This window comes from Felis catus, chromosome A1 (genome assembly GCF_018350175.1).
Source record: "Felis catus isolate Fca126 chromosome A1, F.catus_Fca126_mat1.0, whole genome shotgun sequence".
Taxonomy (NCBI): domain Eukaryota; kingdom Metazoa; phylum Chordata; class Mammalia; order Carnivora; family Felidae; genus Felis; species Felis catus.
The window spans coordinates 152,777,887-152,804,534 of record NC_058368.1 but is presented as its reverse complement, the minus strand read 5'-3'; the positions used below and the strand labels follow the sequence as shown (position 1 = coordinate 152,804,534).

Sequence of the window (26,648 nt, the reverse complement as noted above, 5' to 3'; positions counted from 1 at the left end):
CAACACATCATTTCCATTCCTACAACCCTTTACATACAACCCACTATGTTGTATGTACAAAAAAATATATATTTTAAGAGTGCCTGGGTGGCTCAGTTGGTCAGCGCTCCATTCTTGATTTTGGCTCAGGTCATGATCTCACAGTTTATGGGATCGAGCCCGCATCAGGCTCTATGCTGGCAATGCGGAGCCTGCTTGGGATTTTCTCTTCTCTCTCTCTCTCTCTCTCTCTCTCTCTCTCTCTCTCTCTCTCTCTGCCCCTCCCTTGCTCATGCTCTCTCTCTCTCTCTCTCTTTCAAAATAAACATTTTTTAAAGTATATTTTCAACATACTCTTTGAATTTGAAACAATGGCTGTAGACTCAAGAAAGGTTCTAAATACACAGAAATATCAACATGTTTATTAGTATGGCAATAAAAGTAAAACCCAGTTCTTGAATTACTCAAGATTCTTTCATGTTTTTTATTACAAATCAAAATTTTTTTCACATATAGACCAATAATTTAGGAATATAAAGGTTAATTAAATTAAGGGAATCCCAAAGAACTCTCAGCCACTAGCTAAAACAAGAGGTTGAAGAGTCAGTCAACTCTTGGTCTTCTAAGTGCACCTGACATATCACCACAGAAACTAAATTAAGTGACTTTTAAAGAGACGTTCTAATCCTACAAGCTCTATATTTCCATGAAGTTTTCTCCTCTCTTTTTTACCCTCTCTAAGCAGTCAGTATCATATCTAACAAGCAGTAAATTAGTATGACATTTCATAACAATGTCAAACTGCTCCAAAGAATTGTGGCTCCCATAATGTCTTAGGTATCAGTATACTTCAACTTTATGTGAAAATACTATAGCAATAAAACGATACTAAACAACTTGTCATTCCCTCTATTGGTAAACAGAAAATCAGAGAATAATTTAAATTCTAAATGAAAGACATTTCGTTATTTAATTTGTAGCTACAGAAATGACTTAATATAATTGTTACTACCAACCTACTTTTTTGTTTTACAAACACACAAACACACACAACTACACAAGGCTGGAAGGACTATTATACTGACATAGGGATTCCAAAATGTTGAATTTAAAATGCTTTTTATAGAAAACTATCAAGACTTTAATCCCTGTACAACTGCCTCCATGTTAGGAAAACATCATGAGTGAAAGTGAACTGTATATAAGAAATTGTTAATTACCTATTGTTTTTTCCCCCAGCTCTAGTCCAGGAGAAGGATTTGTTAAAACCAGCTGAAATGTTTCATCTCCTTCTGGAATGTCATCATCAAGAATCACGATGTCAATATTTTTATACCTTTCTCCATCAACAAAATGAAGAATCTGGACAAGAAAGTGAAAGTAGGTGGTATTATATATAAATATATGATTGATTTTTCACAGACTATTTGGCAAAAATACAATATGGCTGGCAATGTGAAATAAACTTTTTAATAAAAATAAGGATTTTTCCCTTATTTTTTATTGACCTTTTTTATTTAAATTGACAACATGAAGTTTAAAAAGTAAAATGTGTGGAGAAAGAGAAGAAAGTAAACATTTGACTAAGGAATAAAAGGCACCAAGAGACAAATTAAAAAGCATTTTAAAACACTAATTGTGTTTCAGTAAATTAAAACAAAGAAATAAAAGACTTAAAATTTTCAGCATGCCTGGCTGGGTCAGTTAGTAGAGTATACAACTCTCAATCTCAGGGTTGTGAGTTTGAGCCCCATGTTGGGTGTAGAGATTACTAAAAAAAAAAAAAAAACTTAAAAACTAAAAACCTTAAACTTTCAAGAATCATAAGAAACACTCCAGAAAATATGTGTCTAATGATATAAATATAATGATATAAATTCTTTGACACAATAACCTGTATTCTCCATTATCATATATTGCAATAAGACAGTGAATAAAATAATATCAAATATTAAAACAAAATAATAAATGAATAAAATAAATAGAGAATAATGTTTAGAACTAAAAATTTACAAATTTTACTAAAATAGTGAAGGGAGTTATTCCATAACGTAGAAGTCTTCTACCCTAATTTAATATGCAAAACATAATAGTTCATTACTTTCAGATTTATTAATACAAGACCTAAGTCACTATAATTCACAAGGAATTCACCGATGGGGTGAAGATGTAATCCAGCCCCAGCTGTGCTTCCAAATTCTGGGCATATACAAACAAGGAAACATGGCCAAGAGTCCTTTTGCTTCGCTGAGCTACCAATGTTAAACTTCCTTTGGTTTCATTTACTGCAAACCTAAAATAAACATAATACATTAATCTTTTCCTTGTAAGATTTTATTCAGTAGATAAAAAATCTGAAACTCAGAAAAGGACTCTTACACAGCTTTGGTCTTACCTGCTATGTTGCCATTCGATTACACCTCGTGCACCATCATTGGCATCGATAATAATTTGTGCAGTCAAGCCCTCTGAATCTGAAAACAACAAAGAAATATATTTTTAAATAGAAATGATTAAAAAAGAATGATTTGACACAGAATTTAAAGACCATCCTTTGAGACCATATAATTTCTAATATAGAGATATCATAGGCATTACTCAAAGATGTTTAAGAAAATAAAATATAAATGCTTATAATATTTGAATAAGAAAACTTTTTCCTAACAAGAACACCAACTTACTGAAATCTAATGAACTGAGAACAATATAAAATAAGCAACTGAGGTTATGGTTTTATTTCTATTATTTTAATCCATTTCAAGAGGAAAGGAAAATAGGGACCACTGGACAAAGTAGAAAGAGCAAGAAAAGAGAAAGGAATGGGAAGAGAAAGGCGATAAGAACTGCAGAGAAAAGTGCAGGTTTAAGGAGAAGCAGGGAGAGACAGGGATACAAGGTGAGACAAGAGGGAAAGATGGGTGAAGGTTAGGTGGCACAGAGACTAAGACTGAAGTAAAGCTCTTTTATCCCTTTTTATCTTACACTCTGTCTACCAAGTTCAGTATATTCCCAGTATTCATTATTCAGTCTTGAAATATTAACCTTGTCCCTGTTTAGTTTTTTAATATTTTGTCCTTTCCCCTTTAAAATTTGAAGGCTCTACCTTACTCTTATGATACTTCTAACAGTGGCCTAGGTGGGGAAGGGATACGGAGGGCGTAATTCTCTCTGAGCGAAGAGAACATTGTCAAGAAAAGAATATAAAATCAAAATTTGTGTCCATCAGACTAGAGGCTTCACAGCATAAGCCCAGCTCCACCATCTCCTCACTGTGTGATTCTGGGCATGTTACTTAGCCTCTCCTAGCCTCCACTCCCTCATCTGTAAAATGCTCAAGTGTAAGGAATGATGGTACTGACATATAAAGCACTTGAAACAGGGGCATTGGAAAGCACTCAACAGAAGTCACACTATTTAAGTTACCTCTAATATGAGTATAAAGAAATATGAAGTATTTTGTTAGTTTTCTTAGCATGAACAGTAATTATCTTATAATAAATACTGGATATAAACAGCTTAGTCACTGGAGTCATAAATTCCTTTTGTAAAAGAACCAAACCTTTTCACATACAGTAAAACCTTGGATTGCAAATAACTTGTTCTGTGAGTTTTCTGCAAGATGAGCAAACATTTCTAATAAATTTTAACTTGATAAACAGGCAATGACTTGCAATATGAGTAGTATTGCACATAGAGTAGTATTGCAAATAGAGTAGTATTGCACAGTAGAATGTCACATGATCACAAATGAACCAATGGTTCTTGAAATTTGCTTTGATATTTGAGTGCTTTGGATTACAAGCATGTTTCCAGAACAAATAACACTCGCAAACCAAGGTTCTTACGGTAATATGTTATGAACTCATTATTCTCTTCTGTTATTTTCAAAGTTGTCATACTGAGTCTCACAAGTGAATGAGGAAAACTTATTCCTTAGGTTACTCCTCTCGGCCATGCTTCTCTTCCTTGAACCCAGGCTAATTTCCTGCCATCCAGCCCATCTTCTAACCAAGGGAGGGGGAACAGGCTACCACAGGGCTCACAGCCCACACTTCCCAGGCCATCATACCTACAAGCTTCAGACAAAATTCTCAATACTAAATGCCCAAACTGCACACTAAAAATTGTGTTTTAAAATAAGAATACACCTTGTTATAGTAATCTACGTAAATCTATACTAAGGTTCAAGTTTTACCTTTCAGTCTGTAATGAATAAAGTGAATCTTTTCTAAAGCATGAAAAGAAAGAGGTAAAAGGTCAAAAAAGAAGCAGAGAACACAATAAACAAACAAAAGTACTGCTTACCCTAAAGAAAAATAAAATCATCTGACAGTTTGGAGATCTAATAAAAATAGCAAATTAAATTTTAACAGGAAAAATGCCTAAGAACTAATTCTATTTTTAAGATTACAAATTTCATCATAAATAGTTGTAAAATTTAGAAAGCATCACACAATAAATAATTCTTGAATGTGTTTATGACGTCCAGTGTACAAAAATGCAACAGATGACAATCTCTAAATTAAAATAAACCTAAAAGCTCACTATATTTTCTTTCATAGCTGAGATTAACAAGTATTATAAGCGATTACTTCTGATTTAAAAATGAATAACTTTACTTCATTTGCAGTGAATAAACGGAAACAAACAAAAATCATACCTAGTCTAGGAGGAAATGAAGTTAAAGGAGCCATGATAAGGTCAATATAAGTTAAATTCACAAGGAAATATTCTTCTAGCTCTGGTATGTCGTCCTGCAAAAATTATATCCATTAAATTCCCTATAGTTACGCTCTCAAAGTCATGACCTCTCACAAGCAGTTTTTAAAATTATCTGGTAAATATATACACTTAAGTAGTATATAGCAAGTATAAAAATGCAAAGCTAGAATAGAAAAGATTTAAAATTTTAAATAAATATTCTTGGCTATGATGTTTTTTTCAGATTTGACACCAAAAGCAAAAGCATAAATAACCAAGTGGGACTACAACAAACTAAAAAGCTTCTGCACAGCAAAGGAAACCATCCACAAAATGAAAAGACAACCAATGGAATGGGAGAAAGTATTTGCAAATCACATATATGATAAAGAGTGAACATCCAAAATACATAAAGAACTGCTACAACTCAGCAGCCCCCCCCCCCAAAAAAAACCCCACAAATAATCTGATTTAAAAATGTACAACAGATAAAGTTATTTTTCCAAGAAAGATGTGGCCAACACATACAGGAAAAGGTGCTCAATATCACTGATCATCATGGAAATGCAAATCAAAACCAGAATGAGACATTACCTTACATTTCTTAGAATGACTATTATGAAAAAGACAAGCAATAAATATTGGTGAGGATGTGGAGAATAGGGAGCCCTTGTGTACTGTTGGTGGGAATGTAAATTTGTACAGCCACTATGCGACACAATATGGAGGTTCCTCAAAGAATTAAAAATAGAACTACCATATAATCCAGCAATCCCACACCAGGGTATATACCCAAAGGTAGTAAAAACAGGGTATCGAAGAGATATGTGAACTCCCATGTCCGCAGAATTACTCACAGTAGCCAAGAAACAGAAACTTAAGTGTCCATCAATGAGTGAATGGATGGGGAAGATGTGGTGTATATATACATGATGAAATATTATTCAGACACAAGGGAGACAGAGATCCTGCCATTTGCAACAACATGGATGGACCTAGAGGGCATTTTGCTAAGTGAAATAAACCAGACAGTGAAAAACAAATACTGCATGGTATCACTTATATGTGGAATCTGAAAAAAAAAAGAAAGAAAGAAAGAAAGAAAGAAAGAAAGAAAGAAAGAAAGAAAGAAAGAAAGAAAGAAAGAAAGTTAAACTCACAGAAATAGACAGTAGCAAACTGGTGGCCAGGGCCAGGGGCTGGGGGGGTGGGAGAAATAAGGAGAAGTTGGTAAAAGAGTACAAACTCAGCTCTAAGATAAATAAGGTCCAAGAGTCTCATGTAAAACACAGTGACTATATAGGTAATAACACTGTTATCATATAATTGAAATTTTAAAAATTCTCAGACACAAAAAAAGATAAACAGGTCAGGTGATAAATATGTCCATTAAATAGATAGGAGGAATCTCTTTCACAATGTATACATGTATCAGATCACCACAGGGGCACCTGGGTGGCCCAGTCAGTTAAGCGTCTGACTTGGGCTCAGGTCATTATCTCACAGTTTGTGAGTTTGAACCCCCGTCAGGCTCTGCACTGATGCTGCGGAAAGCTGCGTGAGATTTTCTCTCTCTCTCTGCCCCTTCCCCTGCTCATGTTCTCTCTCTCAAAGTAAATGAACTTTTTTTTTTAAAAAAATCACAATATACATTTTAAATATCTTACAATTTTATATATATTTTAGATTCTGCATAAGTGATACCATGCAGTATTTAATATTTCAATAAAGCTGAAATCTAAAAAAAAAATAATAAAAGTATAAACTTACACCTATTGTATGATAAGTTATTAGGTTCAACACACAAAACTGCTAATATATTTTTCCTAAACTGATATGTCAACCAATAACACAAATATACAAAACTGATAAATTTAAATATAATGGAAGAAAAGAAGGTTTTAAATTACCTTACTATCCAATGACTGGAATGTGGAATACAATACCATGAAAAAAAAAATACAGGGTTCACAGTCAAGGAGACCTAACACCAAATTCTGTAATTTTAAGTGAGTTACTTAAAGCCTCAGCTTCCACCATGGGGGAAACAATTGGGGACTGTAATAATGATTAAAAATAATGAGTATGGAGTGCCTGGCCTACAGAGAGTCTTTAAAAGTGATAGCTATTTGTGATGGTTAATTTTTTAATGTTTATTGATTTTTGAGAGGGAGAGAGAGAGAGAAAGGGCATAAACAGGGGAAGAGTAGAGAAAAAGGGGTAGACACAGAATTCAAACCAGGCTCCAGGCTCTCAGCTGTCAGCACAGAGCCCGATGTGGGCTCGAACTCACAAACTGTGAGATCATGACCTGAGATGAAGTCAGATGCTTAACCGACTAAGCCATCCAGGCACCCCTGTGATGGTTAGTTTTAATACACTATTACTTTTAATCACTAGTGCCCATAACAACATTGAAAATAAGGCAGGTATCCAAAACTTAAGGACTAGCAAAACCCCTGCCAATCATGACAAGACAGTCAACAATATTTACATAAAAACCCAGTGTCTGTGTGTGTGTGTGTGTGTGTGTGTGTGTGTGTGCATAGTGTCAGTACATACATTTTGTATTATTCATTTTATTTAATGGAGATGGATTTCATTGTGAAAAAATAGGAAATGGTCTCTAAACTATCTTCTATAATATACAGACCAATGGGAGTTATAGAATCAGTTATGTAAAAGGGACAGTCCCTCACTCATCCCAGCAGCAACTCTCATGCAGCTCCCTGCACTCTCATGCAGCAACTCCCTTATCACTGCTCACCCTGTCCCCCAACCCAGGCCTGGCTTATTTCTGTGTACAGGCCTGTAGTCTCTTAACCTCATGCCACTCAGGGAATAGAAAGGGCTACAAAGACCTAAGGAGGAAAAAAAAGGTAAACTGGAAACTCTATGTTCATAAAACTAGACTCTGCAAGGAAAAGAAGGGTTGGCTACATATTTTCTGTTTTAAAAATTATCATATCTAAGGAATAATCCATTTATTTATATTTACTTATTGTATTAATAGGTTACATATTTGAAAGAAGACTTGGCTTAATGTTTTGTTTTGTTTTTACCAAATCGTGTTACACGTCACATGCTGAGTATTACCTTTTATCTTAAGGCTCTAGAGATCTCATACTACTGTATTAGGTCACTATGCAATGGTAATCAACAAAGTGTAAGAGTTACTAACTTCAGATGATGAATGGTTTACACTACTTAGAATTTACTAAAAGTAAAAAGCCTCTGAGCAAATAAAACCTTTTCAAAAACAGAAGCCCCAAAATACAGACTAGTTGAAAATTATTTTTCTAAAGCAGTATTTATGGTCTTCCCTCCAACACACATACATACCATCTCCTACCTTCTCCATACATACTACTTTCATAAACCTTTCGGAAATGTATTTAGGTAGCTGAAGCACTGGGTCCCAAAACAGCATGAGGTTTTACAAGATGAAAAATCATTTAAAATGTAATTTCAGTCACCAGTGATAACTTTAAGTTTGACCGTAATCACATTTTATGCCATCAGCCTCCAGTGAGTTTCTCACTATCTCTAATTTAACCAGTCCTAACAACTAAAATGCTGACCTACATGGATTTGCTGGTCCAACGAATCCTTTGGAGTAATCAAAATGCTTCCCTGGAATCTCGTAAGACAATGCCTGTCTTAAAGGGGACTGCCCTAAGGAAGTTCTCTTTATCAGGAGATGTTTCTATAACAAAATACACAACAACAGACCAGCCTATTTTGACAAGAACAGAAACCGCAGTGTGGTTGTAAAAAAATCACAAAAGGAAATAAGCTGATTTAAAGGCACTAGAATATTCCATCAATTTCTACTTTCTTTGTGGTTATTTGGATTTAATATAACAATAGCAAAATAGTTTTACCTCAAGTATAGTAATGTTGATGGCTGCTGCTGTTTCCCCTTCTTCTAAAATCAGAAAGCCAACTACTGAGACAAAGTCAACATCTGGCTCAGCAAGGTTTCCTTCTGTTTGGTTCTTTAGACTCAACATTCCAGGAACCGTGGTATATGTGACATTAATGGCTCCTAATTGAATTCGATGAGAAGAGATTTTATAATTATTTAAACTTTTAAAATGATATCTTAGTGTTAACTTTTTGACTTTCCTAAAAGCACCTGCAGTACCTTGTATTCTTGGCCCCAATTCCTTACCTTTTCCTATAACCTTGGCCTTGTAATACCTCAGTGATATCCCATTGTGGGTAAGGTATACTGAGCTGCCTTCAGACTTTGAGTTTGGCTGTGACTTGTTTTGGCTGTTAGTACAAGGTAAAAGTGATTATGTGCTAGTTCTGAGCTTAGACCTCAAGGAGACTGGCAAGCTTTTGTTTACTTTCTTGGGCCTCTAATGATCCCCAGGAGAAGAATGAGAGACATCTGGAGTAGGGCCATCCAGGCCAAACCCAATCTATGGTAGTGGACCCAGAACAAGCCTATTACTACACTCTGCTGAGATTTTATGATTGTTACACAGCATTTCTGTGATGATAGATAATTACTTTAATCTTTCAAAAATAAGGAAGTTAGGAGCATCTGGCTGGCTGAGTCAGAAAAGCATGTGACTCTATAAAGAACTTATCAAACTCAACACCCAAAAAACAAATAATCCAGTGAAGAAATGGGCAAAAGACAAGAATGGGACACTTCTCTGGATGTAAAGAAGACATCCAGATGGCCAACCGATACATGAAAAAAATGCTCAATATCATTCATCATGAGGGAAATACAAATGGAAACCATGGAAAAACATTCTGTGCTCATGGACTGGAAGAATAAATATTGTTAAAATGTCAATACTACCCAAAGCAATCTACACATTCAATGCAATCCCAATCAAAATTGCACCAGCATTCTTCTCGAAGCTAGAACAAGCAATACTAAAATTCATATGGAACCACAAAAGACCCCAAATAGCCAAAGTCACATTGAAGAAGAAAACCAAAGAGGGAGGCATCACAATCCCAGACTTTAGCCTCTACTACAAAGCTGTAATCATCAAAAAAGCATGGTATTGGCACAAAAATGGACACATAGACCAATGGAATAGGATAGAGATGCAATTTGTGGGTCCAAAAATGTATGGTCAACATCAAATGGCCAGATTTCATTCTTTCTCATTGCCAAGTAGTATTCCATTGTATATATAAACCACATATTCTTTTTTTTTTAATATATGAAATTTATTGTCAAATTGGTCCCACAAATGTATGGTCAACAAATCTTGGACAAAGCAGGAAAGAATATCCAATGAAAAAAAAGTCTCTTTAACAAATGGTGCTGGGAGAACTGGGCAGCAACGGGCAGAAGAATGAAACTAGACCACTTTCTCACACCATTCACAAAAATAAACTCAAAATGGATGAAGGACCTGAATGTCAGACAGGAAACTATCAAAACCCTAGAGGAGAAAGCAGGAAAAAACTCTCTGACCTCAGCCACAGCAATTTCTTACTTGACACATCTCCAAAGGCAAGGGAATTAAATGCAAAAATGAACTACTGGGACCTCATCAAGATGAAAATGTTCTGCACTGTAAAGGAAACAATCAACAAAACTAAAAGGCAACCAACAGAATGGGAATATATTTGCAAATGACATATCGAATCAAGGGTTAATATCCCAAATCTATAAAAAACTTACCAAACTCCACACCCGAAAAACAAAGAATCCAGTGAAGAAATGGGCAGAAGACATGAACAGAAGACACTTATCCAATGAAGACATCCAGATGGCCAACAGACACATGAAAAGATGCTCAATGTCACTCCTCATCAGGGAAATACAAATCAAAACCACACTGAGATACCACCGCACACCGTTCAGAGTGGCCAAAAGGAACAAATCAGGAAACTATAGATGCTGGAGAGGATGTGGAGAAACGGGAACCCTCTTGCACTGTTGGTGGGAATGCAAACTGGTACAGCGGCTCTGGAAAACAGTGTGGAGCTTCCTCAAAAAAACTAAAAATAGATCTACCCTATGATCCAGCAATAGCACTCCTAGGAATTTACCCAAGGGATACAGGAGTGCTGATGCATAGGGGCACTTGTACCCCAGTGTCTATAGCAGCACTCTCAACAATAGCCAAATTATGGAAAGAGCCTAAATGTCCATCAACTGATGAATGGATAAAGAAATTGTGGTTTATATACACAATGGAATACTACGTGGCAATGAGAAAGAATGAAATATGGCCTTTTGTAGCAACGTGGATGGAACTGGAGAGTGTGATGCTAAGTGAAATAAGCCATACAGAGAAAGACAGATACCATATGGTTTCACTCTTATGTGGATCCTAAGAAACTTAACAGAAACCCATGGGGGAAGGGAAGGAAAAAAAAAAAGAGGTTACAGTGGGAGAGAGCCAAAACATAAGAGACTGTTAAAAACTGAGAACAAACTGAGGGTTGATGGGGGGTGGGAGGGTGGGGAGGGTGGATGATGGGTATTGAGGAGGGCACTTTTTGGGATGAGCACTGGGTGTTGTATGGAAACCAATTTGACAATAAATTTCATATATTAAAAAAAAAAGAATATGTGGTTTATATATACAATGGAATACTACTTGGCAATGAGAAAGAATGAAATCTGGCCATTTGTAGAAACATGGATAGAACTGGAGAGTGTTATGCTAAGTGAAAAAAGTCAGGCAGAGAAAGACAGATACCGTATGTTTTCACCCCTTGTGGATCCTGAGAAACTCAACAGAAGACCAGGGGGGAGGAGAGGGGGGGGAAAAAGTCACAGAGAGAGAAGGAGGCAAACCATAAGAGACTCTTAAATACTGAGAATAAACTGAGGGTTGATGGCGGGGGTGGTTAGGGGAAAGTGAGTGATGGGCATTGAGGAGGGCACCTATTGGAATGAGCACTGGGTGTTGTACGGAAACCAATTTGACAGTAAATTTCATTTTAAAAATAAATAAAATTTTAAAAAATAAAAATTAAAAAAAAAATGGAAACCATAATGAGATACCACCTCACACCTGTCAGAATGGCCAACATTAACAACATGGCAACAACACATGTTGGCAAGAATGTGGAGAAAGAGGATCTCTTTTGCATTGCTGGTGGGAATGCACACTGGTATAGCCACTCTGGAAAATAGTATGGAGGTTCCTCAAAAAATTAAAAATAGACCTACCCTACAACCCAGCAAATAGCACTACTAGATATTTATCTACAGGATACAGGTGTGCTGTTTTGAAGGGGCACATGCACCCCAATGTTTATAGCAGCACTATCAACAACAGCCAAAGTATGAAAAGAGCCCAAATGTCCATCGATGGATAAATGGATAAGGAAGATGTGGTGTGTGTGCATATATATATATATATATATATATATATATATATATATATGCACACACATACAATGGACTATTACTCGGCAGTCAAAAAGAATGAAATCTTGACATTTGCAATTACGTGGCTGGAACTGGAGTGTATTATGCTAAGCGAAATTAGTCAAAGACAAATATCATATGATGTCATTCACATGAGGAATTTAAGATATAAAACAGATGAACATAAGGGAAGGGAAGCAAAAATAATATAAAAACAGGGAGGGGGACAAAACATAAGAGACTCTTAAATACAAAGAACAAACAGAGGATTGCTGGAAGGGTTGTGGGAGGGGGAATGAGCTAAATGGGTAAGAGGCATTAAGGAATCTACTCCTGAAATCATTGTGGCACTATATGCTAACCAACTTGGAGTAAATTTAAAAATTAATTAATTAATTAATTTAAAAAAAAAAAACATGTGACTTGAGCTCAGGGCTGTGGGTTTGAGCCCCACGGTGGGTGTGGAGATTACTAAAGAAATAAATAAATAAACTTCAAAAATAAAAAAGTTATAAAGTCTTGTTCTGAATTAACAAATAGTAAATTGTCTCTCCTGTCTCTGATTTATTTTAGCAATGGCTTTCATCCACACACGTAGAATACTGAAAGAGCACCTGCCTGGAAACCCCATTCACTCTACAGTAACACAAACCTAGAGATCCAAATTCTCTGTTGATGAAAAGCTGAACTGTCATGTTAGCCTCCTGTAGCAAAACAAATCTTGATGAAAGAGCAAAATTTAAAACTCCATGCGGTTCATCACTGGCTTCTACAGTCAGGACAGCTGCATATCCTTGAGCATCCAGCAGAGCAATTCCTGCTGGTGGAACCCCTAAAAACATCAGGGATCACAAGAAATCTAACAGTGATTTGGCATTAACTTCTAAATACTTAAATTATAACCCCACCCTCTGAAACATATTGAAGCGCCCAAAAAGTGTTCTATTTCATTCAACCCTGTAACAGAAATCTTCACGTTGACAAACAGAACCTACATTTTAGTTTTCTTTTCCTAGAAAGTAAATCATAAAATATTTTCACTTGACATACTATCATCATTTGCTACAATAATCATCCGAATTACAGAAATTGAGTAGAAATTAAAGGAAGTACCCAGATAATATACTCAAAATGATTAGATTGGAGCTATCTATATAACTGGCCCAAATCCAAATTGGTCTCCTAATATAAATTAATTACAGAAAAATTATTCTTTGGAAATGTATTTTATTCCAGAAGAAAATATTTAGCAAAACTTCTAGAGGTATTTCCTGAATCCACAAAGAGAAGAATTCCCATTTTGAGCTGATTGTTTTAGATCTAACATTTTTATGAAACCGACAATATTTAAAGAAATACCTTCAAAAAATAAAGTAATATTTCTTAATTAGTATGCATCTAGTTGTTAAATATAGACATAGCAAGTATTATTTTCTAAAAAGAACAATCTGCTAGAAAAAATTTTAAATTGAATTTTGAATTACCTTGTGTCCTGACATCGTAGAGAAGGACTTGGTATACTTCTTTCTCTTCAGGAATGTTGTCATCAAACAAATGCACAAATATCGTTTTATTCAATGACCCCTATGACAAACAGAAAGAAGTTCATCCTTCCATTGCCACTGAACACAAAATATCTCTTGCTTTTATTGGCTTTATAAATTATGCATCTAAATAAATTTTCATTTAAACAAGCAGCCTGTGGATTAAAAAATAAATAAAAACCATTGACTCATGGGGAAACCAGGCTGAAAGTAGACAGCAGCTAATTACAGAGGATCCTGAATGCTGAGCTACTGAATGTCGATCTTATCGAATATGCAATGTAGCTCTACTAAAAATGTACGACAAAGCAATACGTTGGGGAGATTTCTATGGCAGTGGTGAATAGGAAAAAGGGGAACGATGAAAAAGGCCGTGTTGCAGGAAAAGTAGGTACGAGAAGGCCAATGCAGTACTCGAGGCAGAAAGTTATGGAACGTGGCTTAATATCAAGGGAATGGAAATGAGGAAGAAAAAGAATGAAACGCACTATCAAACAAGAATTCATACTGAGTACAGAAAAGAGGTGAAGATGGGAGAGTTATAATTAAATGGTGCTGATTTTCTATCCAAGAAATGCTCTTATAAAGTTATTTCCCACCAATCACCTTCTTTCAATCTATCAGAAAGAGCTTCTAAATGGAACCTCAAAAATTCAGTGTGAACAAGACATAAAAAGATACTTAAGAGCTAAATTTGTTACTGTCTTGCGTTTAAAGTTCCAAGACAGTGAGGAGTAACAGAAAAGGACAAGCACTATCCATCCTGTTCAGAATGACACGGTGGACACCAGAAGTGGGAGGGCAGGAGAGCAGCAAGAGAGCTTGGTTCAAATACAAAGTTGATATATATGATTTCCTTCAAGTGAGTCTGCCAAAGACACAGGAAAAACAAACTCACTTTCTAAAATATATTTATTTATTTATTTTGAGAGAGAGAGAGAGAGAGAGAGAGAGAGAGAGAGCGCACGCGCATGTGCAGTGGAGGGGCAGAGAGAGAGAATCCCAAGCAGCGGTCAGCGCAGAGCCCAATGCAGGGCTCAATTTCATGAATTGTGAGATGAACTGAGCCAAAATCAGGAGACGGAGCCTTAACTGACAGCCATCAAGGCACCCTGCCCCGGGCACTTTTTAAATCTTAGATATTCTTCGAGTAATGTTCTTCCTCTAGGTTTCAAAGAGAACTCTCACATCAATCTCTGTTAATTCTTGTTTTACATAATTAAGAGTTTTCCCATTTTCTTCAAAATATAGTAAAACCTTGGATTGTGAGTAACTTGTTTTGCAAGTGTTCCACAAGTAAACATTTCTAATAAATTTTAACTTGATAAACAAGCAATGTCTTGCAAAACGAATAGTACATGACGCTGAATGTCACATGATCATAAGTGAGCCAATGGTTCTTGAAATTCACTTTGATATATGAGTGCTTTGGATTATAAGCATGTTTCCAGGATGAATTATGCTCGCAAACCAAGGTTTTACTTACATTGTTTTCCCTACATAGCTGTGTTAAATCTTTTCTTTGTAGTAATACCTCAGGAAAGAAGAGTTGTCCGGTAGAGTTACCAAAATTGAGTTCTAGATTTTCCCCAATAATTTTCCAGTTAACAGAAACATTTCCTCGACCAGGGGGTGTTCTTACCACATGGAATTGCAAAATTTCTCCTGCAAATGAAATGTAAAGATTGATAAATGTTTACTAGAAAATAAATAGCACTTGAACCCAACAAAACCCCAATTCCAAACATGCAACTATTACAGCACCTTTTCTATGAACATTAAAAGGCTGTCCTGTTTTGAATTTTCCAGAAGCTTTATACATGCTTATTGTTTATTAACATAGGGATCCCACTTTTAAATACTTTCATTTAGTAGAACTTCAGGAAGTTCAATATGTAGAAGTTACCAAAAACACATGCTAAAATGGGAAACACAAACTTTCATACACTCCAAAACATGCACCAGAACATAAATGTTCTGTAAATTAAAGGGGAAAAAAGTCCTATGGTCAAAACTAGTAATAACACAAGTAAATTCTTCCTTTACTTCTCAAAAGGACACAAATTCCTTACACTGATATGCAATGTGATTTTACACAATGCATGCATAAAAATGCTTGCAAATACCTGAAAATCACATTTCTTCAAATTGTAACTTACATATACCATCAATGATTTTGTTTTATAAAAAGAAATACAAAGGAAAGGTGTCAAATTTGTACATCAGCCTCTGTAACTTCACCAAAGTTACGGTCTTCCTTCCTGGATGATTGAGGTATTTTAGATACTTTCCATTCTTGGCTTTTATCCTTACATAATACTTTGTAAAATTGAAGAAAATCATGACAATCATTTCTTTTCAACTACTCAAAGAGGAAAGTAAGTTCCTAGGAAGTATTGCTGATGGCCACATTGCTTGTTGAGAACATATGCTCAATTCAAAAGTCACAGATGATGATGAACACAAAGTTAATGAACTATATCACTAAAAAAATAATTTTTAATGAAAAGATAAATGGAATGGTGTTCCAAAGACTTTAAAAGAACACGAGTTATTTAAATTTGTGGCATAGACTTATAGTTGAAATTCATGCATATTCACTGCAAGTATCACTTTTACTTAGTTATCCAATAAGCAAACACTTCTAACACTCTTTAAACAAGGAGAGGAGAAATAAGACAAAATATGTTTACATTTTCTAATATTTTTCTAATAGTTTTTAAATTACTACAATGTTTTTTTATTTCTGAAGGTATTTTCTAAGAGAAATGTTTCTTAAAATATCATGGATTAATTAACTTAAAGTTTATCTTAATTCCAGTTACTAAAAAACAAGATAAAAATTTCATGCTAAAGTTAAGCACTCATAATTAATTTTAGGGCAATTAATTTTCTGGGGAGAGTGGAAAACATAAGGCAAAAGTATCAGACTTCTAAATAAGATTTCCCAGATACTTTAATGTATATATTTTTCAGTGGTTTAATACAAGAAAAAATTAATCACCATTACATTAGTAGACTATGTCTGAGAACAAATTTTTTTTTTTGAACCATATAGGGACTGCTAGTTAGGAATCAATTTATCTCAAGGTTAGTGAAAGAAAGCCTGTAGAATGAGCCATAACTGCCCAGATATCATTCAAAATTTATATACTTGTAGAATTCATATGAACAAAAGACAGGCACCACTATGAAATCCTAGAGTTCCTCTATTGTATACCTTCTAGAATTTCTCATAGGGCAGCTCTGTATTCAATGAAGGGTTTATTAACTGAGAGACATAAAGAAAACCTTGGAGTAATTAATAAGCAGTTTCACCTACAGTGTGGTCTGGTGACACAAATAAAAAGGTTTATAGTCATGGTTTTTTAAAATTTTTTAAGTCCCAAAACTTACTAATAGTGAAAGAAGAAAATTACAGAAGTTTGATCAAATGCTAAAAATGCATTATGAACACAAGTGGCAAGAAAACAAAATGTAGGTCAATAAAGATCCACGTTTAAGGGGAACCTATAATCATAATAATAAAATATATGACTACAAGATTGTACACGGAGATCTGTGGGAAAATATACCATTAAAAAGTGAAAATAAAAATGAAATGCTAAGGAGAGAAAAAAAGTAAAGTCCTCCTACAAACTTAATGCGCATAAAAATGCTCAAAGTCTAAAAACACCCATTTGATACCACCTTTAAAAATGTAACAAGTTACCATGCAAGTAACTTGCAAGACAATACTGCAAGAAACACAGCTTGAAGCAGGATACACACACAAACACACACATATAAATAAATGGTAAAGAAAGTATTCCTTAAATACAATCATGTAAGCCCACTGTAAATCATGTGAAAAAGCATAAAGAGTGTGAAAAATTTTCCTAACAAATAATCAAAATGACAGTAGTGATATTGCCTCTTTAGGAAAGACTCCCAGGAACCAGGTCCATTTAATATGCTTCCTGGGAAAAATTATCAGAGTTACCCTCTACCTGAATGAGGAGTCAAGAAACAGTCACAGGAAAAGGAAGACTTAGAAACAGGTGCTTAGCCTTTTAAGAATAAAAGGCAAGGACAAAAGGAATGCAAAAGGAGGGCAAGTTATAATTGTCATATAAATATTTTGCTAGGTGCTATGCCACAGTGCCTTCTAGTTTTTGCCCAGAAAGAAAGCCTAAGCAATGCCCTTACCTACAGGAGAGTCTGATGACATTCACAGAAGATCATTTTGATATAAAATGCAGAGTCCACCAAAAGTTGGTGATACCATAGAACTCTAAAACAGAAGATCTATCATATAGCATCTAGGCCTAGCCTAATGCAGATTAAGAAATATAAATGTAAAATGTATTTTAACAACTTTAAGTGTTTTGTTTCGTCTACCTGTTCCCAAAACAAACCAGGAGTCTTTCTAAAAGATAAACCTCAACTATACCGTGTCCAATAATAATGGAAATTAAAACAAAGGAAATGTATTTTAACAGATACATGTACACATGCTATATATATATATATATATGGACCATCCAAATTAACTGCCCTCTAACATAAACAGAAAATGACTTAAACTAATTATATAGGGATATGAATCATGTGCAACACAAACTGTCAATATGAACAATTGAGAAAAATGTTGAGTGTGTCTACTCTATAGCAGCTCTGTTATGTTTAAAAATTGCATTTCTTGTTCAAATCTCCCCCTAAAAAAGATTCAAACTGTCTCTGAAAAAAGGCACATTTTTAAATCCAGTGAATATGGCATGATGATTAGGATGCTGCTGAGTTGATGACCGAGTGACACATCTAACATGTATTTATAACTGGCACACATATAGTTTTCAACCACAGTAAAAATCTATTGCCCCCTATTTTTAAATTTGTCCATTCCATTTGAAACAAAGTAATATTTGGGGCGCCTGGGTGGCGCAGTAGGTTAAGCGTCCGACTTCAGCCAGGTCACGATCTCGCGGTCCGTGAGTTCGAGCCCCGTGTCAGGCTCTGGGCTGATGGCTCAGAGCCTGGAGCCTGTTTCCAATTCTGTGTCTCCCTCTCTCTCTGCCCCTCCCCCGTTCATGCTCTGTCTCTCTCTGTCCCAAAAAAAAAAAAAAAAATTGAAAAAAAATTGAAAAAAAATTAAAAAAAAAAAAGAAAGAAAGTAATTATTTGCCATAGGGCATCTGTCCAATTGCTTTACAACAAAAAGAAGAAATAGAATTCTACAGAATTCAGTACATTGTTAAGCACGGAGGCAATTCCTCTCCACGAACTAAAAAAGGTATTCCAGAGCCAGAAGTTCAGGATAGTCCACATTTTAAACCTAAACACATAAATGAAACTCCAACACTAGGCCAAAAGCAGGGTTAACACTAGTTAAGTCCACATGGCATGATTTTTTTTACCCTGTTTAAATTTTTTTTAATGTCTATTCATTTTGAGAGAGAAACAGAGCCTAAGTGGGGGAAGGGCAGAGAGTGAGAGGGAGACACAGAATCTGAAGCAGGCTCCAGGCTCTGAGCTGTCAGCACAGAGCCCGACACAGGGCTCGAACCAACAAACTGCAAGATCATAACCTGAGCCGAAGTCAGATGTTTAATCAACTGAGTCACCCAGGCGCCTTTTACTGTTTGTGCAGCAGTTATCTTGAAGAATCACCATGAAATTCTCATTAATTCACTTCGGTAAACATATATGGTTGATACACATTTCTCTGTGCAAGCTTATGGTAACATACACACAAAATTCTAAATTCTTGAGGCGCAATATAATGTTTTTGAAAAAAGAAAATAGGGACACCTATTTGGCTCAGTCAGTTAAGTGTCTGACCTCAGCTCAGCTCAGGATCTCACAGTTTGTGAGTTCGAGCCCTGCATCGGGCTCTGGGCTGACAGCTCAGAGCCTGGAGCCTGCTTCAGATTCTGTGTCTCCGTCTCTCTCTGCCCCTCCCCTGCTCATGCTCTGTCTTTCTCTCTCTCTCTCAAAAATAAATAAACATTTAAAAAAAAGGGAAAAAGAGAATTAATTTAGACTCTTGAAAAAACTTATGAATAAAGGTTTAGGAAAGCATGTAAAGGAATCGAATTCACCTCAAATTTTATTTAGAAAATAAGAAAAATCTAGGGAGCCCTCATGCAAGCAGTGAAAGTAAGTCAGTGTTTTATTTCCAGTACCAAACTCATGGCTTCAGAGAAATATGATAATGCACATTTTTGACCAATAACACAAGTGGCCTACTGATTTTAATTACTAGTTCTTTTTTCTCTTTGCAAAAAAAAAAAAACCCATAAATACATACAAATTACAAGCCCACAGACAATGCTTTTGGTTATTAACAAAATGAAAATGTTTTAAAAGTTTCTAGAAGGGCTTATTTCAACTTCTAAACTTATCTTGCCACAAAGCAAGCACTTTGTGGATGGGCACTGATTTGAGGACCCTACTTGGAGGAGCACTGCCCGAACACTTCCACGTTCTTAGATATTTGTTTCCCATCCCAAGTTGTCCTTTAAAATCCTCTACATTTACTACTGTTTCCTCCAGCCCATTTAGGAATCTAATCTCACTTGCTCCCCATGTTACTTTCTTCTTCTGATAATGAATGAAAACACAATCTTCTCTCAGTCTCTTCCCACCTCGGGGAGAGCCTTCTCTCTCTCCCAAAAGGTCTTTTTTCTTTCCCAGCACTTCAGCATGGTGTTCCACATGGCTCCATCTTTAACACCTTGCTTTTCTTTCTCTATCCACAAAGACCTTATTAATTTTCCTCATTTCAACTATTATCTCTAAAAATCCAATTTCCACCTATAAGCTGAGATAGAGTCAGGTTCTCTGATCAATTTGCTTCTCTCACATGGACATTGGTACTCAAAGTCATTATTCTTTCAACTCAAATCATGTGAAATATTTACCAAAAGTTCCTACAATGTCAAGTTATGCAGCAGATTAAATTCAAGTAAAACATGTTTTCTTCTCACAGATTTCCCTATACACTAGTAATGGACTTTGAGTTCACACAGCATTGTGTTTAAGCTCCACTATGAATAATTGTGTGCTACTTAATTTATCAGAAATTCAGTCTCCTTGTGAGAATATGAGGTGTATACTATTATACCCACTTTATAGGACTAGTGTTCAAATGAAGTATAATAACGAATGTTAAATGTCTGGCACACAGAAGAGACTCACTAAATGTTATTGCTGCTGTCATTATTATTAAGATTAACTTCTACAATGACTTTTATATTACAAATATTTTTTTGAGAGTTGATGATCTGTCTTTAGACTGCACTTACAGCAACCTGTTAGTCATTTTTATTATCGCTATGACAACATGAGATTCTAAACCACAATAAAAGGGAAGAGTGTTGAAAAACAGCTCAGACACTTGTACTGGTAAGTTAAATAAACTCCCGTGTTTAGGGTAAGGTAAAAGGTAATGCACACTAAAACATATGTAGTTTCCAGCACAGCAATTAACTAGCTGTATGACCTTGTCAAGTCACCTAATCTGTGTCTTAGTTTCCTCATCTGTAAAACACAAGTCCAAATACATGAGCTATATCCTTGTCATTTCTTATCTTTCTGAGGTACAGTTATTTATTCTTCTAAATACAAACTATGGTGAAGCAAGTTATAAATACCAGTTTTATCTCAAACAGCCTTATTCAAAGACAAGAGACATTGCCAAAATGTTTTAAGTAAAAATTAGCTCATATATGCAAAACCCTACATATGATGTAAAATATTAAGTGAGGATTCAAGAAAATCTTTATTTTTAAAGAAAAAAATGGACACATTCTAATTTTTTTCTAGTTTGGCACTTCATTCATAAAATACATCAACACAATATAAAATCCACACTGAAATATTCTCCAACTGCAAACTACTATTTGTTTTGAACAAGGAGCCAGTGTTTCACAGTTTAATATCAACAACTATCACTAAGTACATAGACACTTGCTAGGAACTATGATAAGCACTTTACATTCATTCACTCATGTAACCCTAAAAAAACTATGACGTAAGTAGTATTTCTTGTCATTTAACATACGAGAAAGCTGAGCACCCCAAGTCTGACTAACTCCCTTAAAATCACACCAGTGGGAGGAAGCAAGCTGGAATCTTCAAGGCTCCTAAGTATTTGCACAGTTCACTATAGAGCCCTCTCCCAGCCAAGTTCCATGCACACTATATACACAGCTCTACAAAATAACGAAAGGATAAAAAAGAAACACCGGAAACTTTAAAAGAATAAACAAAAAATGACTTCCATGGAAAAGAGAATGAATGTGCTGAACAAAAAAAGGAACCCACCTTCATGGCCTATGACAGATCTCGAAGTTGTCTGAAAGCTAACAATTCCCGCCACGTTGTCATTGGCCAAAATATTCACTCTAACAGTGCTGGAGCTGGGCAAAATTCTACTTCCCCCTTCAGTGTACACCAAACTAACTATGATGCTTTCATCATCCTCTGGCTCAGAATCATCCAAAATGGCTAAGACGGCCGTCTTTTTGGTTTCACCTATTAAAAAAAAATTAGTACAATAAAAACCGAAGTAACAAAATCACCAACATACAGAATTCATGAAAGTCCCAAATTACTTCCATTTTAAAAAGGTAAGGGGAACCTGGGTGGCTCAGTCGGTTAAGCATCCAACTGTTGATTTAGGCTCAGGTCATGATCTCACCATCCAGGAGACGGAGCCCCGTCTTGGGCTCTGCAATGGCAACACGGAGGCTGCATGGGATTCTCTCTCCCCCTCTCTCTCTCTGCCCCTCCCTGCTCAAGTTCTTTCACTCTCAAACAAACATTTTTAAAAAGTTAAGTAAAAACATGTAAGTGAATATCATGAACAGTATTAGTGCCACTATAAGCAAAAGTTGTATGTTAATCTGTATATCCTTTCACATATAAAACCCTGTAAAATTTATTAACATGGACAGATTGCGGAGAAGGACATTTTGAATTATGGAAAAAAATTTTAAAGGGTAGAATTATTTCAAAGACTCACATTTTTATTCCCGGTCTTTGCCTAGAACAATGACCTAGCCAGGGAAAGGATTTCTAAAGCATGTTCTTTCAGAAACACCTCTCTCTCTAGGTGAGTGGAGTCTCATTCTCATTCTGGCATTGCTGTGAATAATTTTCTTTAGGTAATCAAGCCAATACCTCCCTAAAAGACTAGGAACACTTAGGAAATAGCAGTCAAAGAGTGGCAAACAGAAAAGGGCTGGCAAATTCTGAGTGAAAAGAACCAGCCTGAAGGAGATGAGTCTTTGGATAACTAGATGACAGCATCAAATATCAGTTTCCAAGAGGTGGGGAAATGAAGGAAAACGGCAAAAGAGGAATTCAGAGGGCTGTGTAACAATGGCAAGGCTCAAGCAATCTATTTTCCCATTTGCACTAGGATCTCACAAGTGTGCATGGAGCAACACTGAACACCTCTAAACATGACACGGCTTCTGTAGTTCAGCCTATTTTCCTCCACCTAATTCTTTACCACTTTCTGGAAAGAGGATGAAAGGGTGAGATGAGAAAAGGCAGGAAAAAGGAGAAAGGGGATACGAATGCATGTTCTCTCATGACCCTGTTACATTTCATCAATTCACAGTATCATGACTGCCTCAAGAGGCTACAGATTATCTAAGAATCTGGGTTAGATATTAAATATAGTCCATTTTGTGTGATGCTAAAATTATAATTCAAGGTAATACTAACTTGTATATTACTTTTTAAATTTTGGTGGGGGGGAGAATGAGTGGTGGATGGACACAGTGAGAGGGAGAGAGAGAATCTTAAGCAGGTTCCTCATCCAGTGTAGAGGCGAATGTGGGGCTCGATCTCACAACCAAGAGATCATGACAACAAAATCAAGAGTCAGACGCTTAATCCACTTAGCCATCCAGGCGCCCCAATGCTATTACTTTATATAACTTTCTCTGTAGTTACTAAAGCTGCTGGAAAATCTAACTTTAAATTTTCATCTCCAGTCATCCTCATTATGTTTTCATTATTTCCTTTGAAATAAGGAGAAATGTTACCAATTACCAACCTGTGGTCCCCACTCCACCAAGCATATCATATTCCATTATTTCCAAAATCATTTACTAGGAAATAACCGTTATAGAAATGTGATGTACTATTTTTAAAATTTACTTTTAAATTTTAATAATTTACTTTTAAAATTTATTTTTAAAATTTACTTTTAAAATTTATCTTTAAAATTAAAACATAATGCTTATTAGATATGTCAAAAAGTATACTACATATGCATCATGATCATGACCTCCAATTACTGTTTCCAAAAACAGTATATGCAAAAAAGTTAAACAACAAAAGATGTAATCAATTGCTCTAATACATGGAATTGTGAATAATATTTATTTCCTTCATTTTTTTTGTATATTGCGAGGCTTTTTTAAGTGTTCATTTTTTCATTCAGGCAAACTCTATGCTAAAAACTATATGGAATCTATAATTGCCCAAATCAGGATTTAAACAATGATCTTAATAAAGATATCTTTCTCCCACCCAAAGATAATTATTTTAACATCTAAACATTCCAAACCTAAATATCATGATTCAATTAGACCTGAAAAAGAAAACCCATGAATCCAACCCTAATTCTAATGTGTTGGCCAAGTTACCTATAATTATATTGTTCATGAAAATTTACAAGTTATCCCATCCAAGCCTAAGAACATTATTATAAGCTGTTCTATCACTAGGCTTAATTTAATACCAATGAAGTCATCAAAGTTCATACTGTTTATACTTACAAATTATTTTCATTGAAAATTCTCATAGGTAAGAAGTATTGATAGATAGGAAAATGAGTATTAACTGAGAAGCTTTTTAATATGTACTAGAAAAATCAGGATAAATCTTCATGCCTAAATAGTATGAAATTTGGTAATTTCCCTTACAAAATTAGAACTTGCCTTAGAGTTGCCTGTTTCCTTAAAGGTACTGCTGTAACTATAAAGGAATAAGATACACACATTCCCTGAAAATCTTTTTTGAATAAACTAAGAGATACAAGTCACTCTACATATGCCATGTCAACTACTAACAAGCTAACTTCTTTTTTAAACCATACTGCACTTTCATATATTAGCAACAATCTACACAGTAAGAATTCTTATGAACATTTTCATAAAAATTGACTAGAATGAATTTACCAGGGGAAACCAAACCTCATTTACAACCATCACTTACCTTCAGCAAAAGTCAGAATATCTCCAGCACCTACAAAATCTAAACCTTCAGTAGCAGTTCCACCAACAACACGCCATTCGACTATCACCTGACCTAAGCTGCCCCCCGTCCTGAGGATCATCAGCTCCACTGTGGTTTGGGGCTGTTCCTGAACTTCGACATATAAGCCATCTTCTGAGGTATTGGGACTAATACTGTAGATCACAAACACTCCAAAGGCATCACCATTTAATGCTATGACAACTGTAGAAGTATTTGGCTGTCCTATGGTTGGTTGGTTTTCAAAACTGGCTGTGATGTTCATGAGGTGAACTTCAAGGAGAGAAATTAGAAAACTCTCATCCATCTCTGGGAAATCATCAGGAAGAATAGAAACTGTGAGATTTGCAAATTCATCACCTTCCAGCATTATGGCCCATTGCCTTGTCACAGGCTCATAGTCACTCCCAGCCACAGCCTGACCACTAAACAGAGATGCTACCCTTGTCATGTTTTTCCTGTAGGTCCAGGAGTCTGAGATGTTAACCAATGGACTGATCCATGATGTCATCCAAAAACAGTGGGGGCCCTCAGAAGCACTGAAAAATGAAAATGCCAAGCATGCATGTTCTTTGAGACACAAAGTGGCACAGGTATACTGGGGTTCCTCCATTGCAGAGACATTCACCCAAGTTCTCCACAGTGGGTCAGGCACCCCTTGAATTGGCGATTCATAGTAGGACAGTAAATCTTGACCTTCCTCCACCGCAAGAGCCACTACATCAATATCAGAAGTACTGTAGAACAACAACAGCCGACCAAAGTGCCCTCCGCTAAAACATGGAGTGACAATTAAAAGACAGGTTAAGCACTCAAAGCAATCTGTGGATTAATTAGAAAAGGAAAATACTGACTGGAGTTTTTACTTTTTTTAAGCGTAAAAGTAATAGTACAAATGCAACCATGTTTCTTAATTATATTTATCATTCAACATTTTACTTTCTCATGTAAGGGATCCTGCTGGTTTGCAATTAAACAATAGTTACTCTTAACCAAGCTATTCAAAGATAGCCAAATCATATCCATTTCAGAATTATTGAACAGAATTAGAAAATGAATTTTCATTACCAGATTTCACAGAAACAAAGTAATACCGATAATGGCATGAGTTCATTTTAAGGAAATGTAATTACTTGCCACAAATTCCCAACACCTCATTTTTCTATTTCTGAAGGAGCTCGGTGAACTGTATGCTGCCTCACACACACACATGCAGAAAACACAACCACTTCATACAGCATCTGAATATTCTTTAATTTGGAAGCTAGTTGTATTTAAGTTCTAATTCAAAAAAACCAGAGATTAAAGCAGTAACTTTCTGTGGTTAGAAAGCCCAATGATGTATAATCTATTATCCATTTCACTAAGAATAGGTATGATAAATATATTGGGTTCTTCATATTAATAGGCATAATTCAATTAAAAAATTACCATAACCTAGAAAATAATTTATATTTTATAATAACCACAAAACCTAAATTATTTAATTGCACAAGAGGTCACTTCCTACCACCCACAAGCCCCATCCCCCCCACAGACAGAAGCCATTAGTTCATATACCTTCGCCTGACAGTTATGTTAGCACAGGAACTTCGCTCCAGAGGCTCTTGAACACGATAAACCGACTGAACAAAGGCTACTGTACCATAAGGATTATCATTGGCAGGAATAATAATATTTGCCACTCGATCTAACCCAATAGTACCTCCACCAGAGGCATCAGTTAGCTGCACTTGGATAACCTAAAAATACAGTGAAAATTTCCTTAACAGAATCCCAGTTCTGAAATTAAAATAACAATG

At 35.6% G+C, this 26,648-nt stretch overlaps 1 protein-coding gene across 9 annotated transcripts in view; it reads right to left on the bottom strand.

Moving 5' to 3' along the window:
- ADGRV1 (adhesion G protein-coupled receptor V1) overlaps positions 1-26,648 on the bottom strand; it is a 591,098-nt gene that overhangs the window by 419,335 nt on the left and 145,115 nt on the right. For 8 of the 9 annotated variants that reach the window (XM_045033568.1, XM_045033570.1, XM_045033575.1 and 5 more), the window contains 12 exons: positions 26,407-26,588; positions 24,808-25,619; positions 21,898-22,107; positions 15,125-15,255; positions 13,531-13,630; positions 12,699-12,878; positions 8,565-8,728; positions 4,640-4,733; positions 4,175-4,207; positions 2,375-2,453; positions 2,134-2,272; positions 1,200-1,341 (listed from right to left, as the gene is read on the bottom strand). In XM_045033568.1, coding sequence (XP_044889503.1) covers positions 1,200-1,341; positions 2,134-2,272; positions 2,375-2,453; positions 4,175-4,207; positions 4,640-4,733; positions 8,565-8,728; positions 12,699-12,878; positions 13,531-13,630; positions 15,125-15,255; positions 21,898-22,107; positions 24,808-25,619; positions 26,407-26,588 — 2,266 coding nt within the window. The remainder of the gene's footprint in view (positions 1-1,199; positions 1,342-2,133; positions 2,273-2,374; positions 2,454-4,174; positions 4,208-4,639; positions 4,734-8,564; positions 8,729-12,698; positions 12,879-13,530; positions 13,631-15,124; positions 15,256-21,897; positions 22,108-24,807; positions 25,620-26,406; positions 26,589-26,648) is intronic. The other variant, XM_045033586.1, reaches the window with a different exon arrangement.